Below are 22,500 nucleotides of genomic sequence, written 5' to 3' on the forward strand. Positions count from 1 at the left end.
TCTCTCTCTCTCTCTCAACCACTTTTTCTTTTTCTTTTTTCTTTTTTCTTTACGATGGTTGGCTATTTCGCGTCCTTCATTTTCTCCTTCACATGCTGACTCACTTTCATTTTTCTTTTTTTTCTTTATTGAGAGGAGAGAGTAACTTTATTGTTTTCTTAGGTTACTATTATTATTTTACTTTTCTGGCCTTTTTGTTGACCTTTTTTCTTCGATTTCCATTTGCTTGTTTTTACTTATCTCATTTTGGGGGGATATGTCTTTTTCTTTACTTTCTCTCCTTTATTTGTTTTATATATTTTTTTTACTCCTTTTAAAATTTCCAATGATCAACTTTTTTTTATTTGTTTCTACTTATTTTCTCTTTTTGGGGATAGGTCTATTTTTTCTTCTTTTCCTCTGCTTTCCTTTACTTTCTTTTTCACTTTCTAGACCAATTCCTTTTTTTCTTTACCTTGCTGCTTCCATTTTTTTGTCTTTTTCATGGGCCATCCTCTGCTCATTCTTTCCTTTCATTTTTTTTCCCTGTACAATGGCGTTTTTCTAATTTTTCCTGTTATTTTCCTTTGTTTTCTTTTCCTTCTGTTTTCCACTTTGTAATTATTCCTTCGTTCCGTTATTTTCTTTTTCAGCAGCCACTTTCATCTCTCGTTTTCTTTGATTTTCCCTTTTCCTCTCTTTTTTTTAATTATCCTCTAATCGTTCCTTAATTTTATCTTACTATCTTTTCATCGTTGGCCACTTTTTTTTCTGTTATATTGCTAACCTTCCTTATTTTCTCTTTTCTTTCTTCTTTCCTCTTTTTTCTCTTTTCTAACTATGCTCCTTTGTTATTTATATTTCGTCAATTTCGCGGAGTTACGTTTTTTTTTAATCTTTTGTCCGCCCCCTTTCTTTTTTTCTTTACTTTCTCTTCACACTTTTTCTCTCTTTTGTTATGTTTAATTTTCCGTATTTTACTTTTTTATTGTTTTTCTTTTTAATTCTTCCTCATTTTCAGAAGCCAGCACTTTATCATTTTCTTTCTCTCCTTTCTCTTCTCTTTTTCACTCTTCTCTTCTTTCTTTTTTGGTGGACGACTTTCTTATTTCCTATTATTTTTTTACCATCTTTACTTGTCTCTCTATACTCTTTGTTTCCTAATTATTCTCCTTCGTTCTTTTTATATCATTTATTTGGGGAAGTTTAAATTTTTCTTTGGTCGGGAACTTTCTTTTTTTCTTCCTTTATGGTGGACGACTTTCATGTTTCCTATTATTTTTCCTTCTTTTTTTTCCTTGTCTTGCTGGTGATGGGTAATTTTTTTTTCTCTCTTTTCTAAGTATTCTCCTTCGTTGTTAGTATTTCCTCAGTTTTGGGAAGTCGTTTTTTTTCCGCCACTTTCTTTTTTTTCTTACTTTTTTGGTGGACGACTTTCTTTTGTTTCTATTATTTTCCTTTTTTTTCTTTGCCTTGCTGGTCGTGGGTCATATTTTTCCCTTTTCTAACTATTCTCCTTCGTTGTTAATATTTCCTCAGTTTTGGGAAGTCGTTTTTTTTCCGCCACTTTCTCTTTTTCCTTACTTTTTGGTGGACGAGTTTCTTTTATTTTCTACTGTTTTTCCTTCTTTATTTTCTACTTGCCTTGCTGCTGGGCCATTTTTTTCCCCTTCCATTTATTACTCAGAGTCCCGCCTGAGTTTTCGAGTTGATTCTTAAGTCGTTAACAATAAATTCTTGTCGACGGCTGCCAAGAGGAGAAGAAGGAGGAGGAGGAAGAGAAGGAGGAGGAGGGATGAGGATGAGGAGAAGGAAGAGAAGGAGATGAATTGGGGATGAAGGAAGGCAGAGGGATGAGCGTCTCTGGTCTTGATTGTTTTGACCTCTCTCTCTCTCTCTCTCTCTCTCTCTCTCTCTCTCTCTCTCTCTCTCTCTCTCTCTCTCTCTCTCTCTCTCTCTCTCTCTCTCTCTCTCTCTCTCTCTCATCCTTCCCTTCCCTTTCCTTCCCTTTCCTTCCCTTCCCTTCCTCTCCCCTCTCCTTATCTTCCTCCCTACCTCCCTCTGTTCCTCCTTCGCGCTGTCCCTTCCTTCCTCCTTTCCTTCTCCTTCCTTCCTGTACGCCCACAATTAAGCAGCGGAGGAGGAGGAGGAGGAGGAGGAGGAGGAGGAGGAAGAGGAAGAGGAAACAGGAGTCAACGGAGGTAAAGTTAGATTAAAGGGAAGAGAAGGGACATTAGAGAGAGAGAGAGAGAGAGAGAGAGAGAGAAGAGGAAGAGAGAAAAATGAGAAAAGTAGGTAGGAGAGGAGCCAAATGAAGGGAGGAATGGACGGAGGAAGGAGATTAGACGAAGTTAAGGGAAGAGAGATAGCGAGACAAGGAAAAAATGTGTGTGCGTGTGTGTGTGTGTGTGTGTGTGTGTATGCCAGTGAATGAGGTCAACAACAAGAGAGAGAGAGAGAGAGAGAGAGAAAGAGAGAGAGAATGGAAGCATGGAAGAAAGGAAGGAAGGAGGGAAGGAAGAGAAAGAGCGAGGAAAAGAAAGAAGTCTCTAATCAGTGCCGAGAAAGAAATAAAAGGAAAATGGGAATGAAAGACAAAAGGAGAAAGAGATAAAAAAGAAAAAAAGAAAGAAAAAAGAAAAAAAAAAGTTTGGCCTTGGAACAGAGAATGACACAGAAGGATTGAGGCAAAGAAGGGAAAAAACATGAGAGAGAGAGAGAGAGAGAGAGAGAGAGAGAGAGAGAGAGAGAGAAACAAAAAACAAGAGGAGGGGGAGGGGGAAACTAGATGAATGGAGAGGGAAAGAGACTAAGTAGGAAAGACAGGGAGTGACAGAGGAAGAGGGAGAGGAAATAGAGAGAAGGGGAATGAGATAAATGGAGGAAAGAGAAGACGGTAGACGATGAAAGGAGAAAGGGAAGGAAAGATGAGGTGGACAGAGAGGAACTAAAAGGACGGGAGGAAGGAGGCAGACAAACAAAGATATAGACGGAGTGAAAATAAAGGAGAAGAAAGGATGAAAAGAGGACAAAAGAAAGGAAGGAGCAGAGAACAACAAAGGAAGGTCGGATAAATAGATGGACAAATAAAATGAGTGAAACAAAGCAGAAAAAGGAGATGAAGAAAAGATAGTGAGGGAAGGTAATGAAAAAAATAATTTGAGGGAAAATATGAGAAACAAAGAAGATAGGAAAGATATATGAATAAAGAGGAGGAATAAGAAGAATAAGAAGGAATATATGGATGGAGACAGGGAGATGACGAGGAAGAGGAGGATAACAATAAAAGGACATATAAACGGAATGATGAAAGAAAAGGGAAAGAAGAAGAAGGGGAGAAGAATAGGAGGAAGAAGGAAGGGGAGGGAAGAAGAAAAGGAGAAAGAAGGGGGAAGAAGGAAGTGGAGGGAGAAGATGCGAAAACGGGAGAAGAATAGGAGGAAGAAGGGAGGAGAAAGAGGAACAGGAGGAAGAAGGGAAGAAGGGTGAGTAAGGAAGGGAACAAGGGCGTCTCTGGTGTCTTTTTGTTGTGCGAGGAAGAATCTTTTAGCCCGCCGGAGGTGCCTGGCGGAGGGGCCACAATGGACGCGTCGCTGTGCCACGGAGAAAGGCATCGCTCTCTCTCTCTCTCTCTCTCTCTCTCTCTCTCTCTCTCTCTCTCTCGTCATTCCCACCTTCCCTCCCTCCCTTTTTCATTCCCTCTGACCTAACTCCCCCTCACTCACTCCTTCCCCCTCCCTCCCTCCCTCGCCCACTGTGTAGCTGAGGAAAAGCTTAATTAAAGTGTGTCTCTGCCGCGCCACTGCGTCACGGGGGCCGCCGCGGCTCGCTGTGCCTCGCTGTGCCCTGCCTCTGTCCTGTCTCCGCCGCGTCAGCACCTACAGCAATAACAGCGCCCATCCCCCCCCACCACCACCACGGTTGCTGCTCCCTGTTACCCTGCTGCCGCACTGATATCGAAACTGCACCTACTATTGTTGCTACTACTACTGATACTACTACTACTACTACTACTACTACTGCTACTACTACTACTACTAATAATAATAATAATAATGATAATAATAATCAAAATAATAATAATACGACTACTACTACTACTACTACTACTACTACTACTACTACTACTACTACTACTACTACTATAATATATACTGTAGTGTAATGTAGGATGCCACTACTGCTGGGTATTTGTGACGAATGTGGAGCTCTCTCGTGATTAAAAGTTTTATTCTCGGTAGATTTTCTCTTTGCTATTCGCTATTGTTCTCTCGTTTTAAAGCTACAGATACAGTTTGCATTTGGCACACAGCTTGTCATGTCTGTATGGGTTTTTAAATACTACAACAGGCATGTGCGAGCGTCAAAGAGCCCACGTTATGAACAGGACTCGATCGTGTATTTCATATCTTTTGCTGGTGGAGGGCTTTGTTTTTATTGTATTAATATTAAGATTATAATAACAATGACAATGATAATAATAATGATGATAATAATAATAGTTATAAAATCTAATATTAATAATGCTTGTAAAAGACCTGCAGTGTGTCATTTTTAGCTACACGCGTTCAGAATATCCCCCAATTTTTTTTTTCATCTTAATTTACGAGCACAAAAAGCTTGAAATATTTCTCTCTCTCTCTCTCTCTCTCTCTCTCTCTCTCTCTCTCTCTCTCTCTCTCTCTCTCTCTCTCTCTCTCTTTTCTCGTTACGTGCGTCAAAACCTTAAATTTTCCTCCCTTTTATGCAACGAAAGAAAAAATCATGGAAATTTTTGTGTCTACCCTGTGTGTGTGTGTGTGTGTGTGTGTCGCTAAACCCACGATTTTCTTTGCCTTTCCGTAACACCTCCATTAATCAAGCTTACGCGTGCCACGGTAATGACCCGCAGGTAGGAAGAGGAGGAGGAGGAGGAGGAGGAGGTGGAACAGAAAGGAGAAAGGTAAAGGGAAGGAAGAACGGAAGGGAGAGGGGACAAAGGAACAGGATAGTGAGAGAGGAGGAGGAAGAGGAAGAGGAGGAGGAGGAAGAGGAGGAGGGGAAGGGAGGGTAGAGAGAGAGAGGCTGGACAAAGTAGTACATAGATGGATAGCCAGGGAGGAGGAGGAGGAGGAGGAGGGAGGGAGAGAGAACTGAGGGGGAGGGAGAAGGGAAGGGAGATGAAGGACCAACGGAAGGGAGAAAGACAGAGAGACAGGAGAGAGGAGTAGGTAATATATGGGAAGGAAGGGAGGAGAAGGAGGAGGAGGAGGAGGAGGAGGAGGAGGAGGAGGAAGGGAGATGGACAAAGGGAGCGGAATAGTGATGTTTAATGTCTTGTTGAGGAGTGTTTGTTAGAGAGAGAGAGAGAGAGAGAGAATGAGGTTACATAGGCAGGTACTGAGGATATAGAAATAATAGATGTTAATAGGAAGGAGTGAGAGAAAGGGATAGAAAAGGAAAAGAGGAAGGAAGGAAGGAAGGAGGGGAGGAACGCAGGTAGGTAGGTAGGTAGGTAACTAGGTACTCTCTAAGGCTTATGTATACATTAAGGGAAAGAGAAGGGAGAGGAGGAGGAGGAGGAGGAGGAGGAGGAGTGGGGGGTAATGTTGTGAGCAAGGGAGAGAGGGAAGATGCTGTGTACTAGAGAGAGAGAGAGAGAGAGTAGCACTAATGGGCGAGGGAGATTTAGTGTGTGTGTGTGTGTGTGTGTGTGTTTGTGTGTTTTTGTGTGTGTGTGTTCAGTGAGGTGTACATGATGTGGCTTTGTCGGTCTGGCGGTTACTCTTTCAGTCAGCCAGTCAGTCAGTCAGCCAGCCAGCCAGTCAGTCAGTCAGTCAGTCAGTCAAGCGTGTATTTAATTCCCTTTAGTGTTCCTCTCTCGCTCAAACAATTCCTCTCTCTCTCTCTCTCTCTCTCTCTCTCTCTCTCTCTCACACACACACACACACACTGCTTTCCTTTCTTTATATTTTCTCAGTTTTCCTTCTAGCAAACATTCATTGCTATTTGCCAAAGCGTGTTTGGTTTAGTGTCTGATGTTGGGAGGAAGTATGGGAAAAATTAACCTAGCTAGCACGTTTTACTACATGAGGATGTGTGTGTGTGTATTTATTTTTATGTCGTTTCTTACGTTTCGCCAATGGTGCCAGCAAGCCTTCTTATGGGGCCTTGTCGTCGTCCCCAGGCTGTTATGGCGCAGGCAAGTGTTTATAGTGGCGCCATCCTGCTTTGCTCATGCTTCAATCCTCTTTAAGAACATAAGAAGAAAAAATAAGAACATAAGGAGTCTGCAAGAGTCCGGTAGGCCTATACAGGGCAGCTCTTGTGAAACTAACCCCACCTAACATCACTATCCATGAATTTATCTAACCATTCTTAATGTGTCTATAGTATTGGCACTTGCAAAATGGCTGCCAAGCTTGTTCCACTCATCCACCATTCTGCTGGTAAGCCAATTTTTGCCTATGTCCTTGTTGAATCTGAATTTATCCAATTTAAACCCATTACTACGTGTCCTACCCGATTCTCTTACAATCAGGACCTTAATAATACCCCCCTTATTAAAGCCCTTCATCCATTTATAAACTCCGATCAGTTCTCCTCGCACCCTTCGCCTTTCTATAGAATGCAAATTTAACTGTTAGAGTCTTTCCTCATATAGCAAGTTTTCCAACCTGTGAGTCATCTTTGTCATCCTCCTCTGTACCGATTCTAACATTTTGATATCCATTCTATAGGAAGGTGAACAGATCTGAACCGAAATAAGGTCTAACTATTGCTAAATATAGCTTGAGGATGACTTCGGCGCTTCTATTGATCACGCTTCTTGAAATGAATCGCTGTACCCTGTTTGCTCGATTTCTAACCTGAATGCTTTGTGCGCGTGGACGGAGATCAGAGCTCATAAGACCCCTAAATCCCTCTTACACCTAGATCTGCTTAGGGAAGTGTCGTTTTAGCAATAATTATGTTCCGACCTACACGCAGAATACTGCACTTCCGATATTGAACAACAACAACAGCAGAATAACTAGATTGATAAGAAAGACAAGAAATGATAAGAAATGCTATGAAACACGGTGTTAATGCGGCCGTCACGGGTCACAGGTAAGTCTGTGAGTCGCTTACTCAGCCTCAGCGGCCTCGCGCCTCCGCCACTCGGCGATCTCGTCTCGCATGTGTCGGTGGCACCGCAGGACGGCGTCCCTGTCGCCCTTGATGTGCAGGGTTCGCCTGACCCGCACGATGCTGACGCCGTGGCTCCGCCGCAGGTCCTCCAGCTGGCGGTCACTGGGTCCTGCGATGCGGGAGATGAATCTCTGAGGCACGGTGAGGCTGCGGTAGGCGAGGGAAGCTGTGGCGGGGGCGGCAGTGACGGTCACTGGTGCTGGGGCCTGGCCCTGAGGGGAAACCTCCCTGTCTGTGGCACTTGTACCGCCCCGAGAGGCTTCTGCGTGCTGGGGTGCCTCCTCTTGTGTCGCAGCGACATCAGGGGCTTGCTCCTCTTCTGTTGCAGCGACATCACAGGCTTGCTCCTCTTCTGCGGCAGGAACATCACAGGCTTGCTCCTCTTCTGCGGCAGGAACATCAGAGGCTTGCACCTGTTCTGCGGCAGCGACATCAGCGGGTTCTTCCTCTTCTGCGGCAGGAACATCAGAGGCTTCCTCCTCTTCTGCAGCAGCGACGTCAGAAGGTTCTTCCTCTTCTGCGGCAGGAACGTCAGAGGCTTCCTCCTCTTCGGCGGCAGTGACATCACAGGCTTCCTCATCCTCGTGCGCCGCCTCGGCAAAGTCATCATCTTTCACCGGAAACACCCTATCCGGGAGATCGTTCTGTTCATTGCAGGTGTCATCGTCATTATCGGTGTTTTCTTCATAATCTTCCACCGCAAACACCTTTTCCAGGTAAACTTTCCATTCGTTGTAGGTGTCTTCATCGTTGTCGGTGTTCTCTTCATCGTCTTCCACCGCAAACACCTTTTCCAGGTAAACTTTCTGTTCGTTGTAGGTGTCTTCATCGTTGTCGGTGTTCTCTTCATCGTCTTCCACCGCAAACACCTTTTCCAGGTAAACTTTCTGTTCGTTGTAGGTGTCTTCATCGTTGTCGGTGTTCTCTTCATCGTCTTCCACCGCAAACACCTTTTCCAGGTAAACTTTCTGTTCGTTGTAGGTGTCTTCATCGTTGTCGGTGTTCTCTTCATCGTCTTCCACCGCAAACACCTTTTCCAGGTAAACTTTCTGTTCGTTGTAGGTGTCTTCATCGTTGTCGGTGTTCTCTTCATCGTCTTCCACCGCAAACACCTTTTCCAGGTAAACTTTCCATTCGTTGTAGGTGTCTTCATCGTTGTCGGTGTTCTCTTCATCGTCTTCCACCGCAAACACCTTTTCCAGGTAAAGCTTCCATTCGTTGTAGGCGGCGTCAGTGTTTCCATCAGTATGCATGGCCATCTTTCCCTTGCCGGGCTTCTGTTCCAGTGGCCATGTTGTGGGAAGGCCCTGGAATTGCTGACTGGCCAGCTGAAGACCGACCTTGTCATCGTAGATGTACAGGAAGAAGCTGCCAGGTCGGCCTCCATCCAGCAGCGCCTCCAGGAACTCTTCGAGGCTAACGCGGGCCTTGCGAGTTGCACCGCGGCGGTACGCCACACAGATCTTGACCTGCGTGGCTTCGGCGTCTGGTTTCCCGCTGCACCTGAAGAGGTACTCCAGGTCCAGCGGGGCAGTGAGGGAGGTGGGGCCGGACGCCTCCGGGAAGGCGAAGACGGCCACCCCCCGCGAGCTGAGGGCTCGCCAGCACCCCCGACGCCGGCAAAGGGTGATGGTCACCTTGCAGGCCGCGCCCCACCGCTGGCGCCGCCGTCGGCGGCCAGCACGACGCAGGTGCCGAGCACGGCGCGTCGGATGTCTTTGCTGTGGGCTTTAGGGAACATCTCGTTCACTACTTTTGTCTTCATTTAATTGTAAATGTTTGACAAATGTTATGGTGAACGAGGCGGCGGCAGTTACAACAGAATGAGCTGGTGGCGGCCGCAGCCCCTTGCCCTCACTGCTGCCAAGGCTCAGTTTCCTGCACTGTGTGTGTGTGTGTGTGTGTGTGTGTGTGTGTGTGTGTGTGTGTGTGGTGAGAGAGAAAGAGATGCACAACTAACTACAATATTTAAAGGGTAACTATTTAAAGGGACAAATGAGAAGAAAAGTAATGAATAGAGGGACAGAAAAGCGGAAGCAAAAACAAAAGAAAGCGAGAATAAAAGGGACAAACGAAGCAGACGACCCCCCCCAAAAAAAAACGGAAAAAAAACGAATGAGAAGTAAAATAGAAACAAAGCAAGAAAGGCTTAACTGCTACTCCTACTGATGATAATGATAATAACAATAATTGCAATAATAATGATATCAATAATCATCGATAATAATGTTTGTCGTGATCATAAAGTAGAAACTGACCAATTTTAAGAAAGGAAATCATTCTTGTAACACGTAACAGGTCTTTGCTGTTTCCCAAATCAACAAAATACTCAGCAGGCGTCAGGGCGGCAGCGCGTGACTCCGACCCTTCACTTTAGATCCAGCCGCAGACTTTACTATTCGCATTGTCTTGAAAGTAAAATACAATGAATTGGTTATGATGTGAAAGGTTTATCTATTCCTTATATTATAGATGGAAGAAAATAAATATAAATCCATTTTTTTCCCTCGCGTACATTCAGTAATAAAATTGTTCCTTACCAGTCTTTATGGATAAATGAAGAAATATGATGTTAAAGGAAAATAAAATCACTCACCGAGCAAAACTTATAGAAACTAATAAAAATTAAAAAAACGCTCGGAAATACGTCACCATGAAGAGATGTATCCTCAGCGTCTCTTTACTACTGCTACGTTATCGCGACGCCTTCATTATGACTAACTTAGTTTTTTTATTATTATTTCTAGTGCATTCATTTATTCTTGTGTTTCCAGGGAACGCTCATGTGTGTGTGGGGGGGGGGAAGGGGGGGGGGTGTTGATGCGTTGTGGTGAGGAGCAGTGGAGGGGGAGAGGAAGGGGGTTAGTGTGTCGAGGGGGTTGGAAAAGTTGATGGCAGGGGTGGGGTTAACGGGTGGGGAGAGAGGGGGAGGGGGAGGCGCCGTAGTTGGGGTGGTGGTGGTGGTGGTGGTGAAGGGTTCGGTGGTATGAAGTGGTGGTGGTGGTGGTGGTGGTGATAATGGTGGTGGTAGTGGTGGTGGTGGTGGTGGTGGTGGTGATGGTGGTGGTAGTGCTGGTGGCTCGGTCCATTTCAGATAAAATCCCTTTGAAAACTTAACAATATGGCGGGCGATATACGTATTTATGAATGTTATTATGTTATTATTATTCTCCCTTCCACTTTACTTCACTCTTTCAACATTTTTCTCTTTCTCAATCTCTCCTTCCCTCCCTCCCTCCCTCCCACAGAAAACTTAACAATATGGCGGGCGATATACGCATTTATGTTTGATCTTATGTTCTTATTATTCTCCATTCCACTTTATTTCACTCCCTCAACATTTTTCTCCTTTCCAATCTCTCCCTTGCTCCCTCCCTCCCTCCCTCCCTCCATCAACCCCTCCACTCACGCCTCATTTCCTCCACTGTGGTATACCTCCGACACCAGCCTGATGGAGGGTAATGTCTCCCTCCTATCCCTCCATCTCTCCCCTCCCTTCCTTCTTCCCTCTCCCTTCCTCCCCTCTTCCCAACAGCCAGCCAACCAACCATCTCCCAGTCTCCTTCTCCCTTCCTCTCTCTCTCTCTCTCTCTCTCTCTCTCTCTCTCTCTCTCTCTCTCTCTCTCTCTCTCTCTCTCTCTCTCTCTCTCTCTCTCTCTCTCTCTCTCTCTCTCTCTCTCTCTCTCTCCAATAGGTGGCCTCACTCATTCTTTTCTCTCTTCTCCAAGTCAGTCCCGCGAGAGAGAGAGAGAGAGAGAGAGAGAGAGAGAGAGAGAGAGCAACACAGAGGCAATAATTCTTTTCTTTCTTTTTCTTTGCTTTTTCTTTTTTTTTCTTTTCTCTCTCGACTTCTAATTTCGGTCCATCCTTTTACGATTTCACCAGACTCATTTCTTTCCCTTGTGTTTTTTTCTCTCTCTCTCTCTCTCTCTCTCTCTCTCTCTCTCTCTCTCTCTCTCTCTCTCTCTCTCTCTCTCTCTCTCTCTCTCTCTCTCTCTCTCTCTCTCTCTCTCTCTCTCTCTCTCTCTCTCTCTCTCTCTCTCTCTCTCTCTCTCTCTCTCTCTCTCTCTCTCTCTCTCTCTCTCTCTCTCTCTCACTTTAAATCCCTCCTTTTTCGTCTCAATCCTTCTCTTTAACCTTTCTTTCTTCCTTTGATCCTTCTCTCTCACACCCTCTTCCTAATCTAGAGAGAGAGAGAGAGAGAGAGAGAGAGAGAGAGAGAGAGAGACCTGACCTTACCTGAGTAGTGTTTCTGAAAACGAGCACACAGGTAAATTTGCATAAAGAAAAAATTCATGCGCTCATCGGCACCTACTCAGCAATGCAGTAAGGCCAGACCAAGGGCTAGACAAGGGCACAGGGGAAGGGGGAAGGGTAGGGGGGAGAGGTAGATTCAGGGCAGTTCAAGGAAGGGCAGGGGAAGGGTAGGCCACGGCAAGGGTTGGCTGGGCTGGCGTGAACACTGAGCCTCATTAGAATGTATTAAATTCCTTAGTTAATTTCAGTTGTGGCCGATTTAAAACAGGAGTGGGGAGGAGAGGGGTGGGTGAGAGAGGGGTGGGGAGGGAGGAGATGAGATGCAAATGGTAAAAGAGAAAGAGGAGTTGAGAAAGGGAGGGAAGAATGAGAGAGGGGAGGAAATAAGGAGAAGAGAAAGCGGGAAGGTAACTGGAAGAAGAGGAAAGGTAGGGACATGAAAAACAAAAGTGAAAAGGTAAAAAAGCGAGAGAAAAGGAAGAGGAGAAGGGAGGAGCACTGAAGGAAAGGGGAAGTGAGTAGGAGGAAAAAGAGGGGAAAGGAAAGAAGGAAATGCGGGTGTGAGAGAAGGGAGGAAGAAAGTAGTAATAGTAGTAGTAGTAGTAGTAGTAGTAGTAGTAGTAGTAGCAGTTATCGTTGTTGTTGTTATTGCCACTGTTGTTCTTTCCCTTGTTATTGTTCTTTCCGCGTCTGTTGTTGCTGCTGTTACTGTTGTTATCCCTCGCGACGCCCACCTGCATACCTATTTCACTCACCTGCCCGAACCCCTTGATCTGGCCCGCCTCACCTTTCCCATCACGTCGCCACACACAATCCCGACCTGTCCTGCACCCCACCACCCCCACCACTACCACCACCCTCCCCACTACCACCACAGCCAGCACTACCGATCCCCTTGCAATCCTCAACACCCACCCACTCACCCATCCACCTCCACATCTCTTTCTCTTTGTCTCTCTCTATATATACATCTTTCCTATCCTACCACCCCATCCTTCCTTCTCAACCAAGCCCTCTCCACCCACAACCACCCCCACTTAACCCCTCTCCAACAACCCCCTCCTTCACCCTAACCACCACCACAACCACCCTCACTATACCAACCCTCCCTTCCACCCCAACCAATCACCCACTACAACCCTCCTGGGGTGTAGGAGAGTACGGGCGAGGGGAGAGGGGAGAGGTGGGGAGGGGAAGGCCGTTGAAGAGGTGGGGCGGAAAAGTGGGTGCAGGAGAGTACGGGGAAGGGCAGAGAAGGGAATGGGGAGAGGGGAAGGCCGTTGAAGAGGTGGGGCGGAAAGGTAAACAGGGAGGCCGTGTGTTGCTCAGCGAATCAAAATGGTCCAATCTGCGGCTGTTTCGCTGATTGGGGGGAGGCGCGGCGGGCAGCGGGGCGCATAATCGTTGAAATAGACCCCCGAAATGGCCTTTCTTTCCCATTGTGCTCGGCTGGGTAATGGGGGGGAGGAGGGAAGGTAGGGGCGAGGAGAGAGGGGAGAGAGACTTGGTGGGGTTAGAAGGGGAGGAAGTATGAAGAAGAGAGGGAGCAGGGATGGAGAGAGAAAGGTGGTAGGTTGCAATGGGAGAGAGGGAGAGGGAGAGAGGGAGAGAGGGAGGTTGCAAGGGGAGGGGGGATGAAGGGGGTTGTGGTGAGTGAGTGTATGCTGGCGGTCAGTAAAGAGCGATGGTAGTGTTTGTTGTTGTTAGTGGTGGTGGCGGTGGTGAAGGGGTAATGTTAGTGGAGGTGGTGGAAGTAGAAGTGGTTATGGAGTGGCAGCAATGGTAGTGGAGGTGGTAATGGTTATGGAAATAGTAGTAGTGGTGGTGATGTGGGCTGTGGAGTATCAGTGATGTTATTAGTGGTGGGGGTGGAGGTGATGTTGGTAGTAGGTGTAGTGGTACTGAGGTGGTAGTGGTGTGGATTGTGCATTTGTAACGTGGTGATGGAGTGGCTGGTGGACGAATAGAAGTGCTGATAGTGGTGGAACAGAAGTGGATGTGGAGCGGTGATGTTGATTGAGGTACAGCGGTGGAAGATTAGCTGAAGAGAATTGGAGCTGAGGGTTAGGCTTCAGTGGTAGTAGTGGGATTAAAGCGGTGGTCATGGAGTGGTGGAAGGGTGGAGGAACGAAAGCAGCCGTTGTGGTGGATGTGGGAGGGAAGCAGGGGGAGGCAGGGGGCCGGGGGTTCGAATCCCCCGGCGAAATCTTACTCTCAGCAATTCAACACACAAGGTCCGAGGCGCTATTGTTTCCTCGCTTCCGTTTCCTTTTCCTCCTCCTTGTCCTGCCTTTCCCCTTTTGTCCCAGCCCCCCCCCCCCCCGTCCCTCTCCCCTCTTCCCCCTACACAAGCCCCTATTTTTTTGTCTTAGTCCCTTTTCCATCTTCCCTGATCCTCCTGTCTCTTCCTTTCTTCTTTTCTGTCTCATTTTGTTCCCTGTTTATCAACCTTCTGTCTAATTCTCGTGTATCATTTCTTTTGTCTCTCTCCGTTTTCCACCCTTTCCAGTTCTCCTGTCTCTCTCTGTCTCCTTTTTCTCGTCTCATTTCGTCCCTTTTCTACTTTATCTCTTCAATCCCTTTTTATCCCTTTTTTGTTGTCTCTATCTCACTCTTCTTCCTCTTGTCTTTCCCTGTCTCCCTTTTTTCTCATCTCGTTCCTATTCCATCCTTTCTCTAGTCCTTCTGTCTCTCTCTGTCCCTTTTCTTCCCTCTCTCTAGTCCTCCTGTCCTCTCCTGTCCTTACCCCTTCTCCTTCCCGTATTTTCTTCCCTTCGTGTCCCGTCCCATCCCTGTCCTCATCTGTCCCTTTCCCTTCCCTTCCTTCCTTCCTTTCGTACCCCTTCCCGTCCCTTCCCTTTCCGCTGCCCTCCCTCCCGTCTCCTTCCCCGTCTATTCCCCTCCCCCGTCCCTCCTCCCTTCCCTTCCCGTCACACTGCTTGCCCGCTTCCTCCTCGTCCCTCCTCCCTTCCTTCCTTTACTCCTTCCTCTCCCTTAGATCTGACATTGTTTTCTCGCTTCCCTTTCCTCCTGCTTCTTCCTCCTCCTCCTCCTCTTGCCGCTTCTCTCTCCTCCTCCTCCTCCTCCTCCTCCGCCTCCTCCTTTGATATTACTTCCTCTCTGTCTCTCTTCCTTTCCTTACTGCTTCCTCCTCCTCCTCCTACTGTTGCTCCTCCTCCTCCTCTTCCTTCTCTTCTTCCTCTCCTTCTGCCTCCTCCCATTTCCCCTCCCCATTCCTACCCCTTCACCTGCAACATCTGTCTGCCCCCCCTCCCCCTCCCTCCCTCCTTGTTTGTTTACTCTTCTCTATACCTCTCCTCTTCTTTATCTTCCTCTGTTTACTCTCCTTTTTATATCGTTCTCTTCCTTACCTCCTTCCCCTTCACTTCTGTTCTTGCTTTTTCTTCCCTTCCCCTTCTCTTCCCTCTTCCCCTTCCTTCCTCTTTCCCCTCTGTCTTCCTTTCCCTCCCTTTTTCCCCTTGGCTCGTTTCCTTCACTTTCCTCTTCCTTTCTCTCCTTCATTTTCCTTCTTCCTTCATCTTTTCTCCTTTCTATTTCCCTTCCTTCTCTTCTTCCTTCATTTTTTCCACTTTCACCTCCCCTTCGTCTTACTTTATCGCTTGTTTTCCATTTTCCTTTCCTTTGTTTCTCCCTTAACTCCTCCTTTTCCTCTTTTCTTCCTATATTCCTTCTCCTCTTCCATTTGCTCTTTCCCTTTTCTTCCTTCTCTCCTTTGTTTTCATTGTTTTACCCTCGTCGTTCCGTTTCTCGTACCTTCCCATCGAGCCCCCAAATTATTATGGTTTCCCTTTAACCTTGTCCCTCGTTCCCATTATTTCCCACCCTGCTTCCCCTTTAAATTCCTCTACTCCCTTATATTTTATCCTAGTTTCCTTCTACACTTCTTTTTTCTATAATTTTATTCTCCTCTCCTGCTCCTCCTTATACTTCTTTGCTCTTCTTCTCCAGTCCTTCTTCAGTCTTCTTTCTTTTTTTTTTATCTTTCCTATCCCTGTTTTTCCATCATCCATCCCTGTTCCTCTTCTCCATTATCTTCCTGCCCTGTTTCCTCTTTCACATGAGTTACCCCACGCCTCTGTTTTTCCCCTCGTCCTGTTTCCTCTCCCCTCACCCTGTTTTCCTTCCCCTTTCTCTGTTTCCCTTCATCCTCCCTTGTTCCTCTTCTCCATTATCTTCCTGCCCTGTTTCCTCTTTCACACGAGTAATCTCACGCCTCTGTTTTTTCCCCTCGCCCTGTTTCCTCTCCCCTCACCCCGTTTCCCCTCGCCCCTTCCCTCACAGTGTTCGGCCACGCTTCACTGATCTGATTCATCGTGTTTTCCTTCAATCTGATCTTCCTTCCTTCCCTCCTTCCTTCCTTCCCTTGCTTCTCCCCCTCTTTCCCTTCCTTTCTTTATTTTCCCTCCTTTTCCGTTCCGTTTATGAATCTTGTTTGTTTTGTCCCTTTCCTTCCCTTCCCTCCTTCCTCCCTTCTTCCTCTCTTTCTCTTCCCTTCTTCATTTTCCCTTCTTCCCTTTTCGTTGCGTTTATGAATCTTGTCTTTCTTGTCCTCTCCTTTCCCCTCCTCACACTACGCTTTTTCTCCTCTTCTTCTTTATTTCTTTTTTCCTTATTCCTTATTCGTTGTTCTTGCGTTTAACCCGTCTTGTTCTTTCTTCCTTCATTCTCTCATTTTCTCTTCCTTTCTTTCTCTCCTTCTTTCTGTCTTTTAATCCTTTCGTAATTTACTTTTCCTCATCCTTGCATTCCTTCTCTTTTCCTTCATTCGTTCGTTTCATGTTTTCTTTCGTAGTTTTTTTCCCTGTTTTTCTTTTATTTCCTTCCCAAGCTCTTGTACTGTTTCCTTCTTTTCTTCCTTCATTCCTTCCCTTCTGAGTTATTTCATTCTTTCTTCTAATTTTTCTTTCAGCTCTTCTTTCTTATTTTCTTCCTACCTATACGTTTCTGCCTTCCCTACTTCCTTCCTTCCTTCCTTCCTTCCTTCATTTACCCTCTCCTTCCTTCCTTCCTCCCTTCCTCCCTTCCTTCCTTCATTTCCTCACCCTACCCTACCATTTCCCTTCCATCCCCTGTACCAATCACCTTCGACCCTTCCCCTCCCTTCCCTCCCTCCCCGATCTGCAGTACTCAGTCACCCCATTCTCCCCCTTTCACTTCCCTCACTGGCGACGTTTAAAAAAAAAAAAAAAACGAAAAACAACCCTCCCTTCATCCGTACCCACAGCGGTGTCTTCATTCAGAGGGAAAACAAAGGGTTGGAAAAAAAAAGGAACTGATTGAATTGACACACGCGCAAAGGGGAGAGGGGAAGGGGGAGGAGGAGGGGAAAGGGGTGGTAAGGTATAGGGTAGAAGAGAAGGGTGTTAAGTATAAAAGAAAATTGATTAAAGGGGAAAAGTAATATAAGGAGATGGATGGTAAGAAGAGTAATTGATTTGGGTGTATAATTTTTTTCTGTTTTTCTTCTGTTCGTTCAATTGTCCTTTTTTTTTCTTTATTTATTTCTGGTTTCTTTCTCCCTTCCTTCGTTCGATCTATTTATCTCCTTCCAGTCGGCTTTTTTCCTTTATTTTTCTATTCTTTTCATACTTATTTTCATCTACTTATGTCATTCCAATCATCCTTATTTTTGCCTTTTTTCTTCCTGACTTATTTTCCTCAACCTACTTCTGTCCTTCCTATTGTCTTTATTTTTCTTTTTTTTCCATTCTTTGTCTTCTCTCTTTTTTTCTATCTTTCAATCTTTTCTTATTTCTCTTTTTCATTCTTTTTTCTCTCTACCTTTTTTATTACTGCTTCCATTTTCTACCTTCTTTCCTTCGCTTCTTCTTTCCTTCCTTCCTTCGTTCCTTTCTTCCTTCGATATATTAAGTAAAAAAAAAAGTACGAGAGAGTGAAGCGACCAGAAATTGTATGTTTTTGGTTCTTCCTCCCTCTCCCTTCTGCCCTCCTCCCTCTTCTTCCCTCTCCCCTTCTCCTCCCATCTTCCCTCCCCCACTCCTTCCGTCGCTTCTTCTCCCCGCCACCCCCCCCCTCCCCGCTCTCAGGTCTTTTGTGGACGTGATAAAACTTGTGTGTGTGTGTGTGTGTGTGTGTGTGTGTGTGTGTGTGTGTGTGTGTGTGTGTGTGTGTGTGTGTGTCCTCGTATCTAACGTTGTATCGGCACCTGAAAGTCCCTCTCGTAATGCTTTCTCGTCCTCGTGTCTCGTATCTCTCTCTCTCTCTCTCTCTCTCTCTCTCTCTCTCTCTCTCTCTCTCTCTCTCTCTCTCTCTCTCTCTCTCTCTCTCTCTCTCTCTCTCTCATCATAACAATCATTAATCATTGGGACGAAGATTGTTTTTATTTTTATTTCTCAGCTTTGTTTTTGTTTCTTTCTCCTTTGTTTTATTTTTTCTTTAACTTTTCAAACTACACAGCGGTTTTCCGTGTTCTCTTTGTCTTGTCGCATTCACAATAGCCATCATCAGAGGGTGTTTCAGAGTTTGTTTGTTTTTTTGTTAAGTATCTGTCAAACTATTGGAAATAATGATTGGAAGAGAGGAAGAAGAAATATTACAATTATCACTACCATCACTGCTCCTACCACTACTACTACTACTACTACTACTACTACTACCACTACCTCCACAAATAATAACGACAATAAAAACGAATAATTGATAACCTTTTCCTTCATGTATGTTAACAAACTGAAAGAAAAAAAAATAGAATAAATGTACAATGTTCGAGTAAGGGAAAATTCATTGCGTATAATTTTCCCGTCACATTTTATTTCTTGTTTTTCCTTCCATTTTATTTTCATGTCAGAATGTCGGACGTTTCATTAAAATTAATATATGTTGTAATCTTTTTTTATGTGTGTGTGTGTGTGTGTGTGTGTGTGTGTGTGTGTGTGTGTGTGTGTGTGTGTGTGTGTGTGTGTGTGTGTGTTTGTTTTTGTTGCGTGTTTTTTTTCCGCTTTAATATTAATAAAAAAATAATATTCCAGCTAATCAACGATGAGGCATGTGAACCGTGGTGCGCTCGCTCTCTCTCTCTCTCTCTCTCTCTCTCTCTCTCTCTCTCTCTCTCTCTCTCTCTCTCTCTCTCTCTCTCTCTCTCTCTCTCTCTCTCTCTCTCTCTCTCTCTCTCTCTCTCTCTCTCTCTCTCTCTCTCTCTCTCTCTCTCTCTCTCTCTCTCTCTCTCTCTCTCTCTCTCTCTCTCTCTCTCTCTCTCTCTCTCTCTCTCTCTCTCTCTCTCTCTCTCTCTCTCTCTCTCTCTCTCTCTCTCTCTCTCTCTCCTCTCTCTCTCGCTCTCTCTCACTCTCTCTCTCTCTCTCTCTCTCTCTCTCTCTCTCTCTCTCTCTCTCTCTCTCTCTCTCTCTCTCTCTCTCTCTCTCTCTCTCTCTCTCTCTCTCTCTCTCTCTCTCTCTCTCTCTCTCTCTCTCTCTCTCTCTCTCTCTCTCTCTCTCTCTCTCTCTCTCTCTCTCTCTCTCTCTCTCTCTCTCTCTCTCTCTCTCTCTCTCTCTCTCTCTCTCTCTCTCTCTCTCTCTCTCTCTCTCTCTCTCTCTCTCTCTCTCTCTCTCTCTCTCTCTCTCTCTCTCTCTCTCTCTCTCTCTCTCTCTCTCTCTCTCTCTCTCTCTCTCTCTCTCTCTCTCTCTCTCTCTCTCTCTCTCTCTCTCTCTCTCTCTCTCTCTCTCTCTCTCTCTCTCTCTCTCTCTCTCTCTCTCTCTCTCTCTCTCTCTCTCTCTCTCTCTCTCTCTCTCTCTCTCTCTCTCTCTCTCTCTCTCTCTCTCTCTCTCTCTCTCTCTCTCTCTCTCTCTCTCTCTCTCTCTCTCTCTCTCTCTCTCTCTCTCTCTCTCTCTCTCTCTCTCTCTCTCTCTCTCTCTCTCTCTCTCTCTCTCTCTCTCTCTCTCTCTCTCTCTCTCTCCTCCTCCTCCTCTCTCTCTCTCTCTCTCTCTCCTCCTCCTCCTCCTCTTCTTCCTCCATCCCTCTCATCCTCAATTTCCCTTCTCCTTTTCACGCACCATCATTTCTCCTTCATTATATTTTGTCTATTTTTGTCTTCCTCTGCCTGTCTGTTTTTATTTCTTTTTTTTTTTGTTACGTCCTTTCAATATTTTTCTTTAGTGTTTTTTCTTGTTTCATTTTTCCCTTGTGCCGAATTTCTACACGTGTTCTTTTTTTATTCATTTCTGCCGCATCCTCTTCCTTGTTTTTCCTCTAGTCCTTGTTTCATTTTTTTTTCATTCATCATTCTTCTTCCCTCACTCACTCCTTACTCCTCCATTTCTCCAATTTTTCCCCTGTCCTTCTTTTCTGTTCCCTTTCTTCCTCCATCCTTTTCTGCCTTCCTACTGTCTTCGTGGTGCAATGGCTAGCGTGTATAGCTATGAATGCGTTGGTCTGGGTTCGAATCCCGGCCTGAACAATCGATAAACACCCCACCCAGCTGTTTATCCTCCCTTTCGGGCTGGTCGATAAGTGGGCACCTGGGGAAATCTGTGGAAGGCAAACTGTGGTAACCTGGATGTCGCCCTGGCTCAGTGTCGCGGGGTAAAGGGATATTTCTCGACACAAACTCAAGGGCCAATGTTACGGATATGAGCATCGAGGCCACGCGCAACTTCAGCATGTTTCCAAATTTACCTATATCTCCCTTTTTTCCTTTTCCTTACCTCTGTCATTCTTTCTTTTTCCTTTCTTTTAATCGGTATCGTCATTTCCCTTCTCTATCATAATAAGTGAATGGGAGTTTGGAGACTATCGCATTTTCTTGTAGTCTCCTTTTATCCTCGTGTTTAACTTTTATTTTATCTCAATACTTTATCTTCTATTTTCCCTTCTCTCTCTTTTCAATTCTTCCCTTCTGTTCATCTCCATCCTTATTCCTCCCTCCTTTGCTTCCCTCCTCTGCTTCCCTTCTCTCATTTCCTTTCTTTTCTTTTTGGCTCCTCCTCCTTTTCTTCTTCCTCCTCCTCCTCCTCCCTCTTCTTCTCTTTCTCCTTCTCCTCCTCCTCCTCCTCCTACCTTTCCTGTTACCTAATTCCCTTACCTCCTTTTGTTTTCCTCTCCCCTTTTCCTCTCTCTCTCTTCTGTTCTTCCTTCCTCCTTTTTCTCCCTTCGTATCTTTCTCACTTATCCATTATCATTTCTCCTTCTTCCTCCTCCCTCTTCTCCTCCTCCTCCTCCTCCTCCTCCTCCTCCTCCCCACATGAACGCTGAACTTTAACATGTCTTTTTTCTCCCCTTTATTCCCGCCCCTTTTCTCTCTCTCTCTCTCTCTCTCTCTCTCTCTCTCTCTCTCTCTCTCTCTCTCTCTCTCTCTCTCTCTCTCTCTCTCTCTCTCTCTCTCTCTCTCTCTCTCTCTCTCTCTCTCTCTCTCTCTCTCTCTCTCTCTCTCTCTCTCTCTCTATCTCTCTCTCTCTCTCTCTCTCTCTCTCTCTCTCTCTCTCTCTCTCTCTCTCTCTCTCTCTCTCTCTCTCTCTCTCTCTCTCTCTCTTTTTCCATCCTTTTCTCTCCACATTTTTTCTCTTCTCCGCCTCACTACCGCTGAACACGCCATATTTCTCCCTCCATTTTTCTCTCCTTTTCCTCCCTGCCGCCGTTGTTCCTCCGACATGTTTCCTCTCCAGTATTTGTTAATTTGACCCTTGACCTCTGCTGACCCGATGACCTCTTTTTTTTCTCCGGCTGACTTACTGACTGACTGACTGACCCTCTCGTGCTGACTGCTTGACCTGATATTACTGATGTCTTGTGATGTTGACCTGCTTACTGGCTAACCTGACGTCCGCTTCCTCCTCCTCCTCCTCCTTTCTGATCTACTGGCCTACTGATATCCTCCTGCTTCTTTAACTGCTCTACTAACCTCTACCTGCTTATTAGAGCTCATTCGCTATTACTCTTTCTTTATAATTCCTGGTATAATGCTGGTATCCGGTTCCTGGCTTCTTTTCTTTCTTCCTTCCTTCCTATTTTCCTTCCTTCATTTTTCTTTCCTTTCCTTTCTTCATTTCTCACTTCATTCACTCATTTAAGCATTCTTTCTTTCTTTCCTTCGTCCTTGTTTCTTTCCTTCCTTCCTGTCTCCCTTCTCTCCTTCTTATCTCCCTCTCTCCTTCCTTCCTTCCTGCCTCCAACCTCCCTCTGTCCCTTCCTTCCTCCCCTGTCAAAACTTTGCATGCTCCATTCTCCCCTGCCACAACCTCCATCCTCCTCCTTCCTCCTCCTCCTCCTCCCTTCTGTCACTCTTCCCCTCCTCTTTATTCTCCTCTTCCTCCAATTATACTTCCTCCTTCGTCCTTTTGCCATCTCCTCCCCCCTTTCACCATCCACACACACATCTACTTAAGTTTATTCCCTTTCTCCTTCCCTTCCCTTCCTTTCCTTCCTTCTTCCAGCCTTCCTTCTTTCATTTCTCTCCCCCTCTCTCCTTCCTTCCTTCCTTTCTTCCTCCCGTGTCAAAACTATCCATGCCCCGTTCTCCCCGGCCATAACCTTCCTCCTCCTCCTCCTTCCTCCTCTTTCTTCTGTCACTCCTCCCCTTCTTTTTCTCCTTCTCCTCTTCTCCTTTGTCCCTTTGCCCTTTCCTCCCCCCACACACACGTTTACTTGAGTCTATTCCCTTCCTCCTTCCTTCCCTTCCTTCTTTCCTTCCTTCTTCCTTCATTCCTCTCCCCCTCTCTCCTTCCTTCCTTTCTTATTCCCCTGTCAAAACTATCCATGTCCCATTCTCCCTTGCCACAACCTCCATCCCCTTCTTTCCTTCCCCTTCTTTCCTCCCCCTTCCTTCCTTCTGTTATCCCTCCCCTCCTTCTTCCCCTCTTCCTCCAATTACATTTCCCCCTCGTCCCTTTGCCCTTTCCTCCTCCTCACTACCCACACACACGCCTACTTGAATCTATTCCCATCACACTGCTTACCTACTGATCTCCCCCCTCGCAGGTCCATCTGGCGGGCGCTGCTGCTGGGCCAGGTGGCGTCGCTGCTGCTATGTGTGACCGGCGCCTGCTGCCACCTGCTAACCAACTCCTACCACCTCAAGCTGCCGGCAGGTGAGGGGCAGGGCATGGTGAAGGTGAGGGTGGAGAA

The 22,500-nt window shown here is 45.9% G+C and overlaps 2 protein-coding genes across 7 annotated transcripts in view; both read left to right on the top strand.

The window, feature by feature from the left end:
- The window catches only part of LOC126982538 (solute carrier family 35 member F2-like), an 85,644-nt gene that overhangs the window by 23,107 nt on the left and 40,037 nt on the right, over positions 1 to 22,500 (top strand). For both annotated transcript variants that reach the window (XM_050834677.1, XM_050834678.1), the window contains exon 2: positions 22,354 to 22,463. In XM_050834677.1, the coding sequence (XP_050690634.1) occupies positions 22,354 to 22,463 (110 nt within the window). The remainder of the gene's footprint in view (positions 1 to 22,353; positions 22,464 to 22,500) is intronic.
- LOC126982536 (uncharacterized) lies at positions 6,806 to 8,933 on the top strand. Of its 5 annotated transcripts, none has more exons than XM_050834675.1 (2): positions 6,806 to 7,887; positions 8,212 to 8,933. In XM_050834675.1, exons 1-2 carry the CDS (start codon positions 7,047 to 7,049, stop codon positions 8,916 to 8,918), a joined length of 1,548 nt encoding a protein of 515 aa, XP_050690632.1. In that variant the 5' UTR covers positions 6,806 to 7,046; the 3' UTR covers positions 8,919 to 8,933. The 5 variants fall into 5 exon arrangements, with proteins under 5 accessions (XP_050690632.1, XP_050690627.1, XP_050690628.1 ...); XM_050834670.1 differs by having other exon boundaries at positions 6,807 to 8,211; positions 8,293 to 8,933; XM_050834671.1 differs by having other exon boundaries at positions 6,807 to 8,130; positions 8,293 to 8,933.

This window comes from Eriocheir sinensis, chromosome 51 (genome assembly GCF_024679095.1).
Source record: "Eriocheir sinensis breed Jianghai 21 chromosome 51, ASM2467909v1, whole genome shotgun sequence".
NCBI classification, from domain to species: domain Eukaryota; kingdom Metazoa; phylum Arthropoda; class Malacostraca; order Decapoda; family Varunidae; genus Eriocheir; species Eriocheir sinensis.